Genomic DNA, 21,272 nt, shown 5'->3' with positions numbered 1-21,272 from the left:
GGAAGATTGTAGGGAGTCAGTCCTTTCCACCATGTGGATCCCAGGCCTCGAACTTGAGTCCTCTGACATGGCAGCGGGTGCCTTCACCCACTGAGCCATGTCACACCACCCACCTTGATTTTTGAGACAGGGTTTCTTACTTGGATGTAGGCTAGGTCGGCTTGCCAGCAAGCCTCGAGTACACTAGTCTCTACCTCTCCTAACACTGAGATTACAAGCATGGCACTAAACCCCATAGGTTCTGGGAGCCACTGCAGGGTCTCGTGTCTGCACCTTACCCATATAGAGTTAGTTCCCCAGCCTCTGACTGAACGATTTGAGACAGGGTCTCACGTCCTGAGGGTAACCTTGAACTTCTGATCTTTTTTTGATCCTCCTGCCTCCACCTCTTTGATGCTAGGATTACATACAAGTGAGTTTATGAATTCTGGAGATCTAACCAAGAGAAAGCTTTGTGCATCCTGGGTATGCATTCTACCAACTGAGCTCCATCCAGACACACTATACATACATACGCGAATGCATGAGTTGAGAGAGAATGTCTCAGTGTGTGTGTGTGTGTGTTTGTTGTTGCTAGTCAAAAAATACTAGCTTAGGATAAATATGTTTGTCTTTATAAATAAAAATAATTGTAGAGTACACATTTGAGAATGAAGTCTTTCCTTTTTTGTTGGTTTTCTGAGACAGGGTTTCCCTGTGTAACAGTCCTGGCTGTCCTAGAACTCACTCTGCAGACCAGGCTGGTCTCCAACTCACAGAGATCTGCCTGCCTCTGCTTTCTGAGTGCTAGTGCTAGGATTAAAGATGTGCACCACTTGCCCACTTGGCCTAAGTGTTTACTTTTTGATTTTTTTTATTTCACGTTTTGTATGCATGTGTGTCTACTCAGGACTTGTGTGCCTGGTGCCCAGGGAGGCCAGCGCTGTAGATCTGCTGGGACTGGATTTACAGACAGTTGTGAACAGCCATGTGGGTGTTAGGAATAAAACCTCCAATACCCTGGAAGAGCAGCCAGTGCCCGTAAGTGCTCAGCTGTGTCTCCAGCCCCTTTGTTTACTCTTCTTCACTTTATAGTCTGTGATTTTCCAGGAAATTTTTATAAGATTATTTAGTCAGTATTTTTGAAATCCCAATAGATCTTTTTTTATAGAGTAACAATTTTTGTCTAATATACCTATAAAACGAGCATATAATCAGTTTTTGTAAATGGTCTATGAACACCTCTACAAAACAATAAACTACTACCTGCTTACGGAATTTGGTATGTTTTTTTCACTCACCTGTCAAATTGTTGGTTCGTTCTTACGTGTTTACGTTTCAATTTCCAGTGTGAGACACTGAAACTGTGGCCTGGCACACACAGGTAGTCGCTCCGCCACTGAGCTACACCCCAGCTATGTTACTTTAAAATCAAGCTACAATCCATCCTAATTCTTGGAGCCTTTGAATTAAAATCTCCCATTATTCCGTTATCTTTAGTTCTTGCCATGCTTCTGACAGTATCCTCTTACTAAGTTGAATTTCGTTGTGTGCTCAGGTCCTTTAGAACCGCTGTATCAGTAAGGGACGCCGGACGTGTTCACAGGGTATAGCTTTGAACCATCGAGTCGCCAGAGTCGCCAGACTTTCCTGGGTCTAGAGCGGCCATACGGAGGGGCACGGGGCGGGGCCGCGGCCGGAAGTCGGGCGGGATTTGGAGGGTCGGTTGCGGTTGATATGGGCAAGCACGGTGCCCAGCGCGACTCCCACGGTGAGTTAATTCGCTAGGCGAAGCCTCGGCTTGGGAACCGTCACCTGCTGTCCCCAGTATCGCGGCGGCGGATGGCGGGGCTGGTTCGAGCTGGGGCAGAGGCGGCGTGGGAGGGTTTGTGAGGAGGTGTGTGAGGGATCGTGATGGAGCTGGGTCGCGGGAGGGACTTGACAGGTGTGCAAGGAAGATGCTCCGGACTTGGGAACTCAGTAAACGTTACAGAAGAACACAGCCCGGGGGTGCGTTGGTTTAGCTTCAAGCCAGGTTTTCTGTCCTTGGTGCCCAACGGTGGTGGATCGATCGGTGGAGCCGGTTCCGAGAAGAAAGGATTTTATAGCTGTTATGTTTCTTCTGGGGCGGGGGCAAGGGGGGAGTCCTGCTGAGGTAGTGTGCTAGTGGGTCTTTCACTTAGCTCAGCCTTTCGCCAGGAAAATTTGCTTCCAAGTTTATTCAAGCCATTGGCAAGATCGATTGCTTTACGGGTGCTACACAGAGGTTTGTATTTCTTTGGTGCGTTCTGGCAAGAGCAGCCGCGTAATTCCTGGAGATTCCTAACATGGCTGCACATCTGGGGACTAGCATTGATTTTTCAGGGCGTTTACACGTTAGTGTGATTAGATTGAGCCCACAAGGGTCATCCTGTCCATAATCCTAACTCCTCCTGCGAAGGCTCTCATACCATGTGGTGGAGTTGTATCTACAGGTCCCAAGGATTAAGGCATGGCCTACCACAGATTAAGTATATGACTGCTGGATGAGATAATTAAAGCAAGTGCACCCTTTGGTATACTTGATAACAAAAAGGATCGAGAAGTGTATAGAAACCAGGACGGGGAGTTTGCTCATTACTTCTCTGCTCCTGTGATAAACACCATGGCCAAAGCCGCTTATGTAAGGAGGAATTTATTTTGGCTTGCCGTTCCAGAGAAATAAAAGGCCCATCCTGGCAGGGAAACATAGCAGCACGTATCAGGCTTGGCAACCAGAGCATGAAGCTGAGAACTCACATCCTCAAATGCAAGCACAAAGCCAAGGCATGAACTGGACGTGGAATAAGGAGACGTATAGTCCGCCTATTCCCCAGTGATGGGCCTCCTCCAGCAAGGCTTCACCCCCCCAAACCTCTCCAAACAGTGCCGCCAAAGACCAAGTGTTTTCAAACCAAGCCTGGGGGACACATTTCTCATTCAAACCATCACAAGAGGTTTTGTTCTTCTTCTCCTGGTACAGAAATATGAAGTATGCCGTATTTCATCAGGCAGCCAAGGCCTCTTTGCGTCTGTCCCCACTGGCCATCCCTCTGAGCTCTGTCCTTAAACTTGCTGTCTGACCTCACTCCAGCAATGTCCAGCCCTTCTTCCTTCTCAGCATCCCACCGCTGCTCCTTGCACCATCCTCCCGCCTCTCTTCTTCAGAGAAGCCATTGCTTAGCTCCTCTGTAGACCGTCTTCATGATACGTCACTCCACAGGTGACCCTGCTGTTGCCTCCTGATAGCCTCCTCAGCTTTCTCTTGTCCTGAAACCCAGCAGAGCACCCCTTTCCTGGGGGAAGCAGAAAGAAGAGCCCATTGGCTCTGCATTTGGACAGCTTGTCCAGTACAGGGTGTGGGCAGGGTGGGGCGTGCCTGTGTTGCCCTCTAAGCACCGTTAGCCCTGTAGATCTGTGTGGCAGAACCTACATTTCAGGATGCAGGCCTGTGGGACCTAGTGGAGTACCTCCAGGGTGTGCTCTACTTCCTGGCTTTTCTGCCCACCCCAATGTCTCAGCACTTCTAGGACCTGGCCTGTGTGCCTCTACACTCCCCACTTCCTTCACTTCTACCACTGATTCTCTTCTTCATCTTTAGGTCGCCTGTTCGGTAAGACCTGCTTTACTAACTAGTTCAAATGCCCCTCTCCTGATCCTCTTTCAAATGCCCCTCTTGCCGGGCGGTGGTGGCGCACGCCTTTAATTCCAGTACTCGGGAGGCAGAGGCAGGCGGATCTCTGTGAGTTCGAGGCCAGCCTGGTATACAAGAGCTAGCTTCAGGACAGGCACAAAAACTGCAGAGAAACCCTGTCTCGAAAATCAAAGAAAAGAAAAAAGCCCGCTCTTACTCCTAGTTCAAATTCCTGTCTCCTACGCCTGGTTCAAATGCCCCACTCCTCTTCCTAGTTAAAATGCTCCTCTCGGACTCCTAGCTTAAATGCCTCTCCACTCCTCAGCTGGCAGGTCTCACTGACACATTTACTATGACCTTTTATCCCAGTGAAAGAACAGTGTTCCCTTCTCTGTCACCCCGAGAAACAAACAATATAGTTGATGTGCATTAAACAGTCTTTTTATTTTTATTTTATTTCTTGTTTTCTTTCCAAGACAGGATTTCTCTGTGTATCCCTGGCTATCTTGCAACTTGCTCTGTAGAGCAGGCTGGCCTCAAACTTAGGAATTCACCTGCCTCTGCCTCCCAAGTGCTTACACCACCATTCCCAGCTAGGGAAACACTCTTTTTAAAAAAGGGTGGGGGCGTGGTTACCCTTGAGGAAAAGTTCATAGGCTGGTGGGTAGTATCTACCAGAGCAGTGGTTCTCAACCTGTGGGTCAGCCCCTTTGGGGTTGCGTATCAGATAGTTACATTGTGATTCATAACAAAATTCATAGCAAAATTGCAGTTGTGAAGTAGCAATGCAATAATTTTATAGTTGGGGGTCACTACAACATGAGGAACTGTATTAAAGGGTCACAGCATTAGGAGGGTTTCCTGCCTTTTTTCTACTCTGGAGATGAAGAGTTGGGATGCAGTGTTGGAAGGACCAGAGAATGGCAGGCCCCTCGTGCCCCCTGGGGCAAAGCCTGAGTAGAAAGGAGTTAGGGGCAATTAGCAACTCATCTCCGTGAAGAGCTCAGGAGCCTCTAGGTAAGAGTGTCCTGTCTGAGTAGTAAAGACTGGAGATGAGCTGAGTTTAAGAGGCTTCACAGGGTTTTGCTTCCTTGGGGCCAGATAAAATCACTAAGTTCTTTAAAATAGGTACAGAAGTGAACCCTGGGACACCAAGGGAAAAGGAAACACAGCCTGGACAAGTGGCTGGTGCTGCAGCGGGAGAGGGCATCAAGGGTAGAAACGGGTACCCGTTATGACTGCTGCCGCGTGCCTCTCAGACTTGACTACTAAGATGGCAAGCACTGAGCACAATGGCTGCTGGGTCCACACTGCCTGCTGCCCTTGGCTTTCAAACAGTTAGGGCTGCTGCTTCCTCACCGTAGGTTGTCCTGCACGCTAACTTCATAGGGTTGAGTGTCAGGAGCCAGGAGTGAGAAGACCTTGTCAGGGCTGCTCCCCTCTTTATGGTAGCCTGGACCCTTCAGTGAGATGCTTGCTGGGCACCAGGGGCGCACTCTGCCTTGGGGATCAGCATGCCTATTCTGCACACCTCTACTCTAAGGTAGAGGAAGATGTCTGTCTTGTAGAGTGATGGATCCCTGGTATGGGCTCCTGTGTACCCTTACTGTGTCCTCTCTGGTCTTCAGGTTCCAGCCTCAGAGGGCACCTCAAGGAGGCAGAGAGGTGAAGCCCAGGACCACCTCCGTGGACTCCTGCAGCGCAGGCCTGTACAAGTGATACTCCCACTTGAATCTTCAGTCTCTGGGCCCCACTATTGAGTGGAAAACCATCCTCCCTCACCATCAGGAGGCCAGGTACTAGGAACTGACTCCCCACTGGTAGGTATCCTTATTCGGGAATGATGAGGGCCACATCACCCTAAGCTTGCCTTTAAGAAGGAGTTGCCTGTGTTATGCTTCATGCATAGACTCAAAAGGCAAGTGAGAACTGACATCTCGCCCCTTGCACCCTGAGTGGGACACCTTTGGCTTTGCCTACAGGCCTGACCCTGTGACTAGGCTGGTAACAGCTTTGTACCTTGTGATTATCTTGCCTTCTGGTTACCTTCACATTGCCCTGTTGTCCCCACTCAGAGTCCTTCCCCACTCGCCTGTGTAAGCAGTAAGCCGGATGGCTCCTCAGCATTCGCTTCCCTTGATCTAGTCTAATAGCAAATAGTTTTTTTAAGTGAACACTGTGATGGGGTGTCCACCAAAGAAGATGGCTCAGATATGAATTTAAGCCAATAGAAAATCTTAATTAGCTGGCCAGTGACTACTGGGTGTCTGGGATCACAGGGTAGCACTGAACCTTTCTCAGGATGAAGTTTTAAGCACAAAAGCCTTGTTCTGGGTTGGCATACTTCAGTTAGCAAAAACAGTCAACCAGAAGCAGCACTACAGAAGCTAAAAAGCTAGGTAGTACTTTTGAGACTTTCCCAGAACTGCATGGACGCTGATGGATTAGGCCTTCGTTTAGCTATGGCAAGTGGTGCCTTGTGCTAGGGCTACAGCCTAGGTAGTACTTCTTTTGGTTTTTCTAGACAGGGTTTCTCTATGTAGCCCCAGTTATCCTGGAACTCATTCTGTAGACCAGGCTGGCTTCCAATCAGAGATCCATCTGCCTCTGCCTCCCTAGTGTTGGGATTAAATGCATATACCAGCACCGCTCCCTAAAATACTATAATTCTAAAGGAAACCACCTGGCTTATCATTTATGGTTAATGTATAGTCAGCTGCCAACAACCATGAAAGATAGGCTGGAATATACTTTCTTGGGAGAAGTGAGAGAATTCAGAGGCACAGTTGGGGAATTTAGAAAACCACAGCCATGCCCAGCATAGGGCAAGAGCCCAGAAAAGACCTATGAAGACCATCAGTTTCAGCTTCAGCACATCTGAGTTTACACAGGGACTGAGAAGTCATTGTCATGATATCACAGAGCTAGGTGGTGGTGACAGCACACACCTTTAATCCCAGCACTCAGGAGGCAGAGGCAGGCGGATCTCTGTGAGTTCGAGGCCAGCCTGGTCTATAGAGTGCGGTCCAGGACTGCAGGGACTACATAGAGAAACCCTGTATCTCTAAAAATGAAATAAAACCTACCAACCAAACAAGCAAACAAAAAATAATGTCAAAGAAGTACTTCTGGGCAGAGCCAATTTACAGACCAGGGAAGTTTTGTATTACTTTGGTTCTTGATGTTTAAGGAAATCTTGGTTGAAACACTAGCTGAGAGCTAGTGATGAAATTCAGTGGTAATGTTTGCCTAGTACATGTAAGGCACTAGATTCAGTGCCTAGCAAATGCAAAAAAAGAAAAAATCTGCCCACAGAGTCTGAGGATGACACTTGTGGTCACAATATACATGATGAGGAATAGCCCTTGTAAAAATAGTTTGGGTAAATAGATTATGGTAATCTTCCACAATTGAGAACAGTAAAGTAAACCTTGCCAGGATTAATGTTGAATGCCTTCAGTCCAAGTACTAAGGAGACAGAGGCAGGAAGGTCTCTATGAGTTTGAGTCTAAGCAGACAGCCTTGGTAAGGGTAAGAATTCTCTAGTGACTTTCGCTTTGCTTTTCTTGTTTTGGGGCTTCACCTCAATTTCTGTCTCTGGGTTTTTATTAATCATGGTACACCATGCAAGCCTACCAAGCTGAGTTCCATTCTCCAACCCATGTGAAGGAGAAGAGGAACCAACCCCACTAACTTGTCCCCTGGCCTCCACCGGGAACTGTGTGTACCCATATACCATGCACGTCCACACACAGAACAACACATGATAGGGGTTTGTTTGTTTGAAGCAGGGTTTCTCTGTGTAGCCCTAGATGTCCTGAAACTAGCTCTGTAGACCAGGCTGGCCTTGAACTCATAGAGATCCACCCAAGTTCTGGGATTAAAGGCGTGAATCACCACGCCTAGCCAGCAGCCAAACATTTTTTTTTTAAGGCTATGGCTCAGTGGTAAATCTCATTACTAGTATGCATAGGGCCTTTGAGTCAATCCCCTGCACCATTCTTTAAAGGAAATAAGAAAAACTTAGAAGCTAGTATTCCTAACGGTTAGAAATACAAAACTCAACAAAATAATGACAAGCCAAACTGAGTAGTGTATTCAAAGCATACTCTATGACCATGTGGATTTAGATCAGGAATGGAAGGATAGTTTAACAGGAAACCCACCAGTGTCACTCACAGATAAACACAAAGTTTTATTTATCTATGGTCACCTCAGTCTATATAGACAAACCCTTAGACAAAACCTAGCTGCCCTGCAGATAACACTTGGAAAATAATACTCAGAAAGTGTGTCATTGATGCAGACCTCTTCAGTATGGTAGACCCACCAAAATGTATCTAACCTTTGGAAAACACTGCTAACATGTCTAACTTAGTTAAGAAGCAATCTTAAGTATTTATCATATGCCACAGTCTTAACAGCTTTGTCCTGTAGGCTTGGAATATATGCCAAGTTCACCTGGTAGACAAAATGCAGTTACGGGAAAAGATGCCTTGTCATGTCAATAACATAACCTCCTCATAGTCAGAGAATCTGTGTGTGTCCATCATCACAGCATAGTGTCCGTAACCAAAGCTGCAAGCAGACCAGCTGATAGCAGTAGACGGAAAGATGGATGGATTACTGTACATACAATGGAATACAGTTCAGTCATAAAAAGGAGTGTAGTTCTCATATACTCAATAAAGTGTATATATCTCTAAATCAGTATGCCACATGAAAGAACTCAAGATGTATATTTTTTTTTGTTTTTTGTTTTTTGTTTAAAGATTTTTATTTATTTATTATGTATACAATACAGTGTTCTGCCTCCATATGTGAATGCATGCCAGAAGAAGGCACCAGATCTCATTGTAGATGTTTGTGAGCTACCATGTGGTTGCTGGGAATTGAACTCAGGACCTCTGGAAAAGCAGTCAGCATCCTTAACCTCTGAGCCATCTCTCCAGCCCTCAAGATGTATATTGTATGATGACATTTTTAGGAAAAGTACAGAATAGGTAAACCCATAGAGACATAACTTGATAGTTGTCAGGGAGAGAGACATAGGTTGATCATTGTCGGACCCTGGAGGCAGAAAGAAATGGGAATAAACTCCTTACTGGACCTAGTTTTGTGGGGAAGCAAAGAGGGATTAACTCAGGGTTTAGCTACATGCCTGTCAATGGTAACCTCAACTAACACCTAAACTCAAGTGTCTGCTTCAACTCCCCAAGTGGCTGGGACTAGAGAAACATGCACCCATATGTGCCAGGGAAGTTTTTACTTTGGAGTGATGGGAATATTTTAGAAATAAAGCTGACTGTGTGTAGTGATGCACTTTTAATCCCAGCACAGGGGCAGAGGTGGAGGGCACAGGCATATAGATCTCTGTGAGTTTGAGGCCAGTGAGGTCTACATAGTGAGTTCCAGGCCTGCTAGGGCTACAAAGTGAGACCCTGTCTAAAAAGAGGGAGAGAGGAAGAGAAGAGAAAACTAGCCAGTTGTTGGTTGCACAACACCAAATGTTCAGTGCCACTGGAGTGTCTTCTGGTGGTGTTGCACACCACACTCAGGAGGCAGAGGCAGGCAGATCTCTGAGTTCTAGGACAACCTGGTCTACAGAGCGAGTTCCAGGATAGCCAGGAAAACCCCGTCAGGAAAAGAAAAAAAGAAGAAGAAAGGAAAAAAAGAAAAGAAAAGAGAGAAACATGTCATTATAGAAGGTGGGAAACCAATGAAACCTCCACTTGAGCATGAGGTATTTCTTGAATCTGTACAGCAGGTTATCAAGGCACTGAGGTTTCTGCTATAAGCAACATAGAGTAGGATTCCAAGAGTAGGATTGTGACCAGGACTCTAAGATATTTGCATTAATCATGTAGGTGTTTCCTCCCAAAGGGCATGTCTTGTCCTAGAAGATATGAAAACAAATAGTTTACAGGGCTGAGGATATGGCTCAGTGGTTAAGAGCACTGACGACTTGTATACCTAGCTTCAATTCCCAGCACCCACATGACAGCTAAAATCCATCTGTAACTCCAGTTCGAAGGGATCCAACATCCTCTTCTGACCGCTCAGGCATGCCACACATGTGATGCACGATAGATATGCAGGCAAAATGCCCCCCCCACACACACACATTTTAAAAATCTCACAAATACAGTTTGGATGGGTCAGGCAACTATTTGCTTTTAGATCTTTGTCTTTGAGCCCAAACTTTACTTTAAAAAAAAAAAAGTTAGTTGGACATAATGACACATACTTTAAAATCCCAGCATGCAAGAGGCAGAGGCAGGGGTGGATGTCCGAGTTCAAGGTCAGCTGGTCTTAGTGAGTTTGATGCCAGTCAAAGCCACATAGTGAGACCCTGTCTAAATAAATGAGTAAAATCTACCATACTCTTGGTTGTTTTGCTTGTTTGTCTGTTTCCTTGGCTGACTTGGGATTCCCTATGTAGAAATCCTCCTGCCTCCACCTCCTGAGTGCTGAGTTTAAAGGTGTGCGTCACCATGGCTAGTATCGTGGATTTACTATTTGTTTGCTTATTTTACTGTTTTGTTTTAAGACAGGGTCTCACTCTGTAGCTCTGGCTGTCCTGAAATACTCTGTGAAAATCAGTTGTCCTTGCTCACAGATTCACCTGTCTCTGCCTCCCAGTGCTGGTATTAAAGGCTTATGCCGCCACAACCTGTGCGGATTCACTCTTATTTCCTAATAAAAGACTCATCCAAACAGTGGCTCAAGATAGGAAGTCCATTCCCTATTGCCGTATCTCCTTTAGACCATGCTGGCTGTGAACTCAGATCTGCCTGCTTCTGCCTCCTGGATGCTGGGGTTAAAGGAGTGTGCCACCACATCTCTTGATCCCCTCCAGTGACACTTCATCTCAGTCAGTCTAACAGAATTTGTGTGGCCTGTAAGCTGAGATTGGACTTGGATTTTTTAAGAGTTGTGGGAAATTTGTGGGTTTATTTTTGGTTCTTTAAGGCAGGGTCTCACTCTGTCACCCAGGCTTGCCTTTACTCACTGTATAGACCACTTTACCCTTGAATGTGCGACAGTTCCTGCATCAGCCTCCAAGTACTAGGATTATGTGCCTGACACACACCGTGCAGTTTTCTATTGCAATGCTTGAGATGGAAAGGGGCCCTGTGCTTGCTAAACAAGTGGTCTCCCACTGAGCTACATCCCTAGTGCTTAAAGGTTGTTTTAAAAATAACATATATAGGGGGCTGGAGAAATAGCTCAGTGGCAAAAACACCAGGGTTTGGTTTCCAGCACCCACATAAGTGCCTGTAACTCCAGTTCCAGGGCACCCAATGCTCTCCTCTGGCCCCTGTAGGCACCTGCACACACATGGTGCACACGCATAAACTCAGGCACACACATACACATGAAGTAAATAAATACATATTTTTGAAAAAAACATAAATTACCTGCACTGATATGCCAGACACAAACCTGTGATTAGCCCTTAGGAAGCTGAAATAGAAAGATCAGGAGTTGAAGGTTCATCACCAATACATACTAAGTTTAAGGCCAGCCTGAGCTACATACGACTCTGTCTTTTAAAATATCTAAGGCCAGACATGGTGGCACGTGACTTGATTTTGAAGGTAGAGTCAGGCAGACTCCTGTAGTTCAAGGACAGCCTGGTCTACATAGCAAGTTCTAGGACAACTGGAGCAACATAGTGAGACCCTGTCCCAAAAATAAGAGGAGGAGGCAGAACTGGATAAAGTAGCATGTCCTTGTGATTCCAGCATTTGAGAGATTGAGGCAGAAGGATTACTGCCAGACCTGGCTACATAGTAAGTTTAAGATTAGCCTAGGGCTATAAAATGAGCTGCTGTCTTCAAAACAAAACAAACACAGCAAAGACCAATTATGACAAATCATGCAGCCTGGAAGTCCCAGATGGGCACTATCTGACTTGCATTTTACAGGCTGCTATTGTCATTGTCTCAGCCTGCTTCCTTCCCTGGCTGCTATTTTCTCCACACAGCTCAAGGAGGGCAAGGGACTCCGAGTAGACAAAGGCACAGCAAGCTCCAGGCCATCCCTGAAGCCCTCACCCTTTCCTCAGTCCTTACTGGGGACTCAGGAGTATGGGCTACCATGTTTCCTAGACACCCCATGAAGCTGATGCAACATCATCCGTGTAAATTATATGTCATAGCATTTCCCAGGACAAGAGGAACGAAAGGAAAGGAAAGGGGCTACCATCTGTGCCAATTCAATGACAGTGCCATAGGAGGGAGTCTTGATCCGCCACGCAGGATAGGGATGCATTGTAGCTAGAAGTGCCACCACATTGACACTGAGCCACAGGTGTCAGTGACCAGCATGACACATTGCCAAAAAATAGACTGGTGCTGCAAGCAGAGGCTGAACTCTTGAAGGCTGGGCTGAGGACAGGTAAGATCTGCAGGAGTGGCATGTAGGAATCGACATACACAGACCAGACACAGATCCTGCTTGTCACAGAGATGTGCTTGTGGAAGTGGCAAAGGGTAACGGAGGAGCGTCTTTCACCACTGAATGTCTCTGGGTGGAGCTCAACAGGAGTCCTTCCCCCATCATAGGAGACAATAGGAAAGTCCAGAGCTATTGTGTGTGCACCAGTTAGGAAAGGACTCCAGCAAGTCTAGTGGGGGAGCCATATGGCATGTTCCAGGTGGGCCAGTCCCACAGCTCAGAGCCAGTTATTGCATTAAGATTAATGAGCGTCTCCACACCTGCAGCAGGGTATGACCTCTCCATGCTGGCAAAGTCTGAGACTAAGTCTACATTTCATTAGCTGACACTGACCACATAGAAGACTGCATTCTGGGCTGGAGAAATGGCTCAGTGGTTAAGAGCACTTGGCCACTCTTCCAGAGATTCTGAGTTCAATTCCCAGCAACCATATGGTGTCTCGCAACCATCTGTAATGGGATCAGATTCCTTCTTCTGGGGTACATGAAGAAGCAGCACTCATATACGTAGAATACATGAATAAATAAATCTTTTTAAAAAGACTGTGTTCTGGGGAGGAAAGCAGGAATGAGTATGACAGTATAATACAAACAAGATGACTTAGTGGGTAAGGGTTTTTGCCACCAAGCACAGTGACCTGAATTTGATCCCTGAAGCCAACAAGGTGGAAGGAAAGAACCGACCCCAGTAAGTTGTCCTCTACCCAACACATGTGCATCATGACGTGCGCACACATGGTAAATGTTTTATTTTTTAAAATATTTTATTTATTTACTTATTATGTATACAATATTCTTTCTGCGTGTATGCCTGAAGGCCAGAAGAGGACACCAGACCTCATTACAGATGGTTGTGAGCCACCATGTGGTTGCTGGGAATTGAACTCAGGACCTTCGGAAGAGTAGGCAATGCTCTTAACCGCTGAGCCATTTCTCCAGCCCCGGTAAATGTTTTAAAAATGTGTGTGTACCTGTGGTTTTCCTTTTACATGGGGGAAAGGTGAGGAGCGCTTGGGTTTGGGTGCTTTTTGAAAATTTTTATGTATTTATTTTATTTATATAAATTCTATAAATTTTTCTATGTTATATATTAATATACTTATATTATTTGTGTAAATATATTCATCTTAATATGGTGTTTTAAATATTATATACAATATATGTCATATATAAAAATATATAGTAAATAATACTACATTTTACTTTATTTTTAGATAGAGCCAACAGTATTTGCTGGGTGTGAACAGAAGGGGGAGCTGAGGGATGCTCAGAATCTTGTCCTGAGCCAATGGGCAAATTATAAGTACATCCTTGATGTATGGTGTCCCAGAGAGGGCAGGTAGCAGGTAGTTCTTGCTGGACTTCAGTGCCTATGTAGCCTTATCACCTAGGAGCTCTCCTAGTCCATTCACAAGGTCTGGGTTCCCTGCTCCCATTCCTTCTCCCATAGAAGTGAGGCTAGTCACAGTCTCCTTTGACTTGCTATTTCTTGTTTCAGATTCCAGTGCTGAGGAGACATTGTATTCCCAGGAGCATGTTTCTGACAAATCACAGGCAGCAGTGCCAGACAGCTGTGCTGGTGATGTTTCTCAGTCTCCAAAGCTTGGAGGTCTCTGTGATGAAGTGTTAGGAAGACACTGGAATGTCTCTGGAGGTGAGAGCCTGGTACAGCTCTGCTGGGAGGGAGATGGCACACCAGTGACCATGTTCCTTAAGGGCCCCTTAGGGGAGAAAGATCTGATTTGTAATGGTTTTGACAAAAACTTCAGTTTGAGCCCAAGACCATTAGTGTGTCAGGGAATCTCTGCAGAAGAGAGACCACATCCACACCACACTCCAGAGACCTGACTGGCCAGGAGGGGCTTCCTACACTTGAGAACCCTTTCATATGTACTGGGTGTGGGAAAATATTCAGAGGAAACCTTGGCCTTGTTCAGCAACAGAGAGCCAGCGTTGGAGAGAAGTCTTTCATGTGTTCAGAATGTGGGAAATCCGTTAGTCAGAACTCTGTTCTTAAAAACCACTGACAACCTTACCTAAATATGAAAGCCTTCAGCCAGAACTCAAGCCTTAAACACCAAAAATCTCCTGTGGTTGAGAAACCTTATGAATGCAGCGAATGTGGAAAGACTTTTAGGCAGAGCTCAAACCTCATCCAACATCAAAAAAGCCATTCTGAAGGAAAGCCGAATGTGTGCAACCGGTGTGGGAAAGCCTTCAGGCGGAGCTCAAACCTCCTTAAACACCACAGGATTCACACTGGTGAGAAACCTTTCAAGTGCAATGAGTGTGGTAGAGTCTTTAGCCAGAGTGCACACCTCCAGAAGCATCAGAGGGTTCACACCGGAAAGAAGTCTTATGAGTGTAATGACTGTGGCAAGTCATTCGGCCGCGCCTCGAACCTCATCAAGCATCGGAGAGTTCACACCGGGGAGAAGCCTTACCAGTGCAGAGACTGTGGGAAGGCCTTCAGCCAGAGCTCCAGCCTTATCCAGCACCGGAGAATCCACACTGGAGAGAAGCCTCATGTGTGCAGTGAGTGCGGGAAAACCTTTAGTTACAGCTCTGTGCTCAGGAAGCACCAACTCATTCACACCGGCGAGAAGCCGCACAGGTGCAGCATCTGTGGGAAGGCCTTCCGGCACAGCTCAGCCCTCGTTCAGCATCAAGGTGTGCACACTGGAGACAAGCCCTATGAGTGCCACGAGTGTGGAAAGACCTTCAGCCGGTGTTCCAACCTCATCCTTCACCATCGAGTCCACACTGGAGAGAAACCTTATGAATGTACTGAGTGTGGGAAAACCTTCAGCCAGAGCTCCACCCTCCTTCAGCACCAGAGGACCCACAATGGGTTAAAACCGCACGAATGTAACCAGTGTGGCAAAGCCTTCAACCGGAGCTCCAATCTTATCCACCACCAGAAAGTCCACACTGGGGAGAAGCCCTACACGTGTGTTGAATGTGGGAAGGGCTTCAGCCAGAGCTCACATCTCATTCAGCACCAGATAATCCACACTGGAGAGAGGCCCTATCAGTGCTTCGAGTGTGGGAAGGCCTTCAGCCAGCAGTCAGTCCTCATCCAGCACCTCAGCCTTCACACTGGCGTGAAGCCCTATAACTGCTCTGCTTGCGGGAAGGCTTTCAGCCAGCAGTCCAAGCTGCTTAAGCACCAGTTAATTCATACAAAGGAGTAGCCTGGAGACTGGGAGGAGGAAAGCTGAGCCTCGGTTCCTCTCGGATTCTTCTGGCCCTTGTTTCATCCTTCCCCTTCCTAGACTTGAAGCCAGGCTCACTGTTTTTTATGCCCAGCTGCCACAAAACCTGGAGCCCTCCTTTGAAACGTCCTACAGGGGTCCCTTTTGCTGTTGCTGCCAACTCGGAACCTCTGTCTGCATTCTGTTGTCGTTCTCGTTTGAAAACAGACTCGTGCTGGCTAGAAGGAAGAAATGACAAGACATCCATGTTCACAGTTTATTGCTGTAATCTAAAGGTACGGAAATAGGTCATGTGACCTTTGGCTGGAAAGGACCTCAGTAATTCTTTCATCTAGCATTTAGTCCTAGGGGATGAGTTCTGATTTAGTATTTACTACTGATATTTTGTTTACAACTGAACATGAGGGTCCAGTTGCCATCTTCTCTGGCAGTGTTGCTCCACGTCCTTTCCCTCCCATCCTGTACCTTAACCAGATCTACAGTCCACTTAGCCTCCTCCTCCTCCTCATTGCTCTGCTGTGCCTCAGGCCCAGGCCTCCGGCTTCAGGTCTCAAGGAGCAGGACCCAGCAGCAGCTCTCTTCATAGCGCGCCTCATCCTCCCCAGGCTTCCAGGCCATCTTTTCACAAATGTATTCACCATCGTTTTCGGAGTACATTCTGTTCCGTCTCAGGCAGCCCAGATCAGAAATGAGCTCACTGGATTATAGGAGGACTTCCGGTACTTAGAGAAAAGCTAGCTTCCTCGGGAACTTGTAAAACCCTTTCCCATCTGCCAGAAGGAGCCAGTTCCCTTACCTCCGGCAGCAGGGACGTATGGCTCTCAAAGACAAGTACCTGTGGCTGTAGATCAAAGGCCCGGCTCCCAGCTCCCTCCATCCCTACTCAGTTAGTGGTTGTTCTACACTTCAGAGACCAGCTCTCTTACACTCCCCCACTCCTGATGTTCTCACTATTCTCTCTCTCTCACTCGCTCTCTCTCTCGCCCTCTCTCACCCTCTCTCTCGCTCTCTCTCCCTGTCTCCACTGTTCTCTCCCTCTGCCTAACACTAGCTGTGTCCAGGCAGCTGCATTCTCTTCCTCTCTGCTCTGGACTCCTCCAGATGCCTCTGGATATTTTCTCTCTCTTATGCACAATAAAATCCTTACCCCTAATATTGGAGCTGACATGTGGGCAGTTTCTTTATTGTGCCCCCTTGCATACATCTGCTGCTGAAACCCCACACCAACTGGATGCTAGGATGATCCTGGATATTTGGTCTGCCCAAGACCCAACACTTTCTGGGTACACACACACACACACACACACACACACACACACACACGGTACGAGTCACTAACATCTTCATTTTCCCAGAGCTGTGAAGGGGGAGAAAGCTTGAGTACAATGTATCTGTCCCCAGAGAGATCCCTAGAAACCAGCTATGAGGTAGACATAAGAGTGTCACAGGAGCCAGGCAGTGGTGGCACACACCTTTAATCCCAGCACTTGGGAGGCAATCTCTGTGAGTTCAAGGCTAGCCTGGTCTACAGCTTGCCTAAGAACAGTGGGGCTATCCAAGTTAGGGTTTCTCTTGCTATGATGAAACACCATGACCAAAAGCAGGTTGGGGAGAAAAGGATTTATTTGGCTTACACTTCCACATCCACCATTGAAGTCCATCACTGAAGGAAGTCAGGGCAGGAACTCAAACAGCAGAAACCTGGAGGCAGGTGATGCGGAGGCCATAGAGGAGTGCTGCTCACTGGCTTGCTCACCAGGGCTTGCTCAGCCTGCTTTCTTTTAGAACCTGGAACCACCAACCCAGGAGTTGCCCCATCCACAATGGGCTAGGGTCTCCCATGTCAATCACTAAGAAAATGTCCTGCAGGCTTGCCTATAGCCTGATCATATAGAGGCTTTTTGTTTTTCAATTGAGACTCCCTTCTCTCCTGACTCTAGCTTGTCTCAAGTTGACATAAAGCTAGCCAGCACAGACTCTTGTCTCAAAAATAAATATAAATAAACTGATAAAATGAACTTGGAGGTTTCTGCATGTGAAGTTACTGTTTTCCTTCTCAGTTACTGTACTCAGTCTGTTTCTCGTCAGTATCTGCCTTGTTTGTGTCTCATCATGACTCTTCTAATTCCACTACCAAAGGAAGAGTTTCACCTTCCCCATGACTTGCCAGTTTATTTAGTACGGGTCCATTGGTTCCTGTTTGTTTAGTGAGCTCCAGTCGGTAATTCTCATTGTGGACTGTGATACTCAGATGGTCCCACATTTAACCTATAAAACCTTTTCCTTCATACTACTTCAGGGTCCTTTGCACATCTTGTTACCTCTTAGCCCCTCCTCTGCTTTCTGGCATTCCAGGCTAGTCCAAGCTCATCCTGTATGTTCCTTTCCCCAGTTGTACGGTGAGCCCTTTCCCCTGGAACCCCTCATCCCTGTTGTGAATATGGTATTTTAGAAAGCAGAACCTAAGCCAGGCGGTGGTGGCACACGCCTTTAATCCCAGCGCTCGGGAGGCAGAGGCAGGTGGATCTCTGAGTTCGAGACCAGACTGGTCTACAAGAGCTAGTTCTGGGGCAGGCTCCAAAGCTACAGAGAAACCCTGTCTCGGGGGGTGAGGGGGGGAAGCAAAATCTAAGTGCCGGGTATATGCCTCGTTAGAAAGGCTCCACACCTTGTAGGATCTCTCAACAGAGCACTCAGCAGAGAGCTAGGATCAGGTGAGTATGCACAAATGCCATCTTAAAGTAGCTCACTTACCAGTCAGTAATCAGAAGACAGCAGTTCCAACACCAAGGCTCACTCTACCCTTCCTCCTTTCTGTCTTAATAACTGCGTGTCCACTTCAACAGAAATACGTTCTTACTATCTTCAGTATACTGACTTAAGGTTTTGCATAGTAATTTCAGAATTACTAATCTATTATCCCTATCAAAACCCATTGATTATTCAGTATTTGTCTACAGGTCCCCCAACAAGTTTGAGAGTTGTGAGAATATTGTTCCCCGGGGGAGACATAACACTTTCCTGCTCCCCATAAAGTCCCAATGAGAAACAGAAGTATGATTCCATTAAAATTCACCCAGGATGATGAATTACTAGATTTACCTAGAGAGCACAGGTGAGGGGGCTGTTTGTTTATACAACCCACTTATGTGGAAACTGAATGTTCTGAATTTTCTGTGGGTTCAGTTTAGGCCCCGTATAAATCCAAGTGGAGAACTGGCTTGTAGTAATTCAAATTATGCTAATGGCACAATAATACAGGACTTGTACCACACTGCTGGACTGCCCAGAGAGCACCTTAAAGTGCTGAATGGACGCACAGGGAATCCATCACCACTCACAGCTAATGGTGCTCAGCAAGAAGTAGCTGCTTTCCTCTTCTTGAGTGGGACATCCCTGGTCGGCCACACACAAAAGTCAACACATCTGGCCAAACTCGAGGACGTCATCTTAACACTGGAATCTTTAGCCTGCAAATGTCCCTATCTGTACATGTCTATAAATTCTTATGCCTCATCCCAAGATTTGCCCCTTTGCTGTGAAGTGTAACACCCAAATCTGCTGTTACCTTCTGGTACGGGTCGCGAGCCTCCATACCTTACACGAGTTTGGGCAAAGGCCTGGAGATTGGACAAAAGACACAAGAGACCACGATCATTTGACAAGAGATCACTGAATGCCACTTTATTTAGCTTAATGCCAAGCTAATATACTTTGGCCCCAGTAAAGGAATTCCCTCCCAACCAGAGGGAAAACTGGCGCCTTAGGAGTCAAGCCATACAAACCTCTGTGTAGTCTTAGAAACAGTTGTGCCGATGCCATGTGTATCAGTTAACTGTCACCGCTTTGACTCATACCTGACCAAAGAAACTTAAAGCAGGGATTTACTGTGGCTCACAGGTTAAGTACAGTCCACCATGGTGGGAAGGCATATGGCGTAGGTGTGAGGCAGCTGTGGTCAAGGGAAGAGGGCGGTGCAAGCTTATACTCAGCTCACTCCTTTTCATTCAGTCAAGAACTCTAACTCATGGAATGGCCCTGCCCACATTCAGGTACCCTAATCTGGACAGTCCCTTACAGACATGCCCATGTGTTCCCAGGGCAACTCTAATGCTGTGGAGCTGACAAGATGAGCCATTACACTCTTAGTCCAGCTCTCTCTGTTCTTCCGAGCAATTCTGGACCTGTGTAGAGACACGCCTGACTCTTTCTAGAGTGCTCAACTCTATCAATAATAAATATGTTCATATCCTTGAAAAGATCTCCGGTCCCCACACCTTCCCTTCAGCTTCATCATTCATGAACATCAACAGCCATATTGTGACTTCTCTGAATGTTGCCTTCAGCTTATTGTCCTGGTTTTAACCGGCTGCCCCAGCAATTAAGAGTACATACTGTTGCAGAGGACCGAAGTTTGACTCTCAGCACTCACATCTGGCAGCTGTAATTGCAGCTGCAGGGGATCTGATGCCCTCATCCACTGACAGTGCATTCAAATGCGCAAACACACACACTTTAAAATAAAGTAAAAAGCACACACACACTTTAAATAAAGGTAACAATGGTTGCTCCATCACACAAATTCCAACCTGGTCCACAAGGTCTGGAGTTGAGAAGACTGTTCTTGTTCCTAATCTCCACTTCCAGACATTAGCCCCAAACCACCATTTGTTGGTTTGTTTTTGTTTGTTTTTCCCCACTTCCACCCTCCAGACAGGGTTTCTCTGTGTAGCCCTGGCTGTCCTGGAACTCTCTTTGTAGACCAGGCTGGCCTTGAACTCAGAGATCCACCTGTGTCTGCTGGGATTAGTGTGCAACACCACTGGCCCAAACCACCATTCTTTAAAAAATAAAAGAACACATCTAACCCAGTATGGTGGCAGATCTCAGTGAGTTCAAGTGAGTTCCAGAACAGCCAGGGCTGTTACACAGAGAAACCCTGTCTCGAAAAACCATAAAACAAAACAACAAAAACCCACATCTAATAACCAGTTAAAAATAATAATAAACTCTCTCTTTTGTTGGATGTTGGGTATTCTGTCACAATAGGAAGACAAATAACTAATACAATGAGAGATAAAAATTAAACCACAATAGAGAGGTGGGATCCAGTGCAACTCAGCGGGAGACCCTGTATTTAACGTACAAGGGTCCCTGAGTTGAATTTCCAGCAAAGAGTATGTGTGCATGTGGAGGCTAGAGGGCCATCCAAGGAGCCATTCGCCTTGATGGTTTTTGTTGTTGTTGTTGTTGTTGTTGTTGTTGTTGTTGTTGTTGTTTGAAAAGGCTCACGGGAGCCTGCCCTTGCCAGTTAACTAGTCTGGCTGGCCAGAGAGGCCTGGGCATCTGTCTCTGGGATTACAACTTTTTTTTTTTCCCGCATGGGTAATAGTGATCAAACTCGGATCCTCGGGCGTGTACAGCACTTTGACTGCTGTATCTCTTCAGCCCTAGAATAACTCATTTTAAAAGACGGCTTATACCAAGTGGGGCAAACACAAGCAACAACTGGAATAGTCACACATTGCTGAGGCTAGAGGATGTGCTGCTGCTGAAGGTGAAAGACCGGCGGTTCCTTAAGCAGCTAAACACTTGCTATACCATAAACCCGAGCAGCCCGAGTCGACCTGATGGGTTCCAGGACGAGTGCTCCTGGCTGCCTGATCACCAGGGAAATCGTTAGAAGACAAGCACAAGCTTGGCGGAAGTGACCGAAGCCCCCCTCGAGTAGAGGGGCCGCAGGGAGGGGGCGAGGCGGGGAGGCACTCGGTTTTGTAGGGACAGTGGGAGCCGGCTTCCGCCGCCGCCGCCTCAAAGAGCAGGCGGGGTCTCTCTAGGCGCCGTGGAGGCCTCGGTTCTCAGTGGTCCTGAGGCTCAGGCCAGGAGTCCTTTGGCAAGAAAAGCCAGAGGCAAGGCGTACCATCCGACCCTCAGGCGCTGTGGTCCAGGACTTGGGGGTGGGGA

General features: G+C 46.9%; 1 protein-coding gene across 5 annotated transcripts; it reads left to right on the top strand.

Moving 5' to 3' along the window:
• The first annotated feature begins 1,651 nt into the window (after positions 1–1,651).
• On the top strand, positions 1,652–17,326 carry Znf16 (zinc finger protein 16). Of its 5 annotated transcripts, none has more exons than XM_048454640.3 (4): positions 1,652–1,750; positions 5,260–5,451; positions 13,592–13,747; positions 13,904–17,326. In XM_048454640.3, exon 4 carries the CDS (start codon positions 14,136–14,138, stop codon positions 15,285–15,287), a length of 1,152 nt encoding a protein of 383 aa, XP_048310597.1. In that variant the 5' UTR covers positions 1,652–1,750; positions 5,260–5,451; positions 13,592–13,747; positions 13,904–14,135; the 3' UTR covers positions 15,288–17,326. The 5 variants fall into 5 exon arrangements, with proteins under 5 accessions (XP_048310597.1, XP_085535297.1, XP_085535298.1 ...); XM_085679171.2 differs by adding an exon at positions 12,911–13,037 and having other exon boundaries at positions 13,592–17,326; XM_085679172.2 differs by having other exon boundaries at positions 5,260–5,427; positions 13,592–17,326.
• Positions 17,327–21,272: the final 3,946 nt, after the last annotated feature.

This window comes from Myodes glareolus, chromosome 19, assembly GCF_982192425.1.
Source record: "Myodes glareolus chromosome 19, mMyoGla1.1, whole genome shotgun sequence".
NCBI lineage: Eukaryota > Metazoa > Chordata > Mammalia > Rodentia > Cricetidae > Myodes > Myodes glareolus.
The sequence above is the reverse complement of the archived record's forward strand: the minus strand, read 5'-3'. Positions and strand labels throughout refer to the sequence as shown.

Bases quoted from the DNA above. Each gene is read 5' to 3' on its own strand.
- Znf16 (XM_085679172.2), top strand. From the start codon at position 14,136: ATGAAAGCCTTCAGCCAGAACTCAAGCCTTAAACACCAAAAATCTCCT.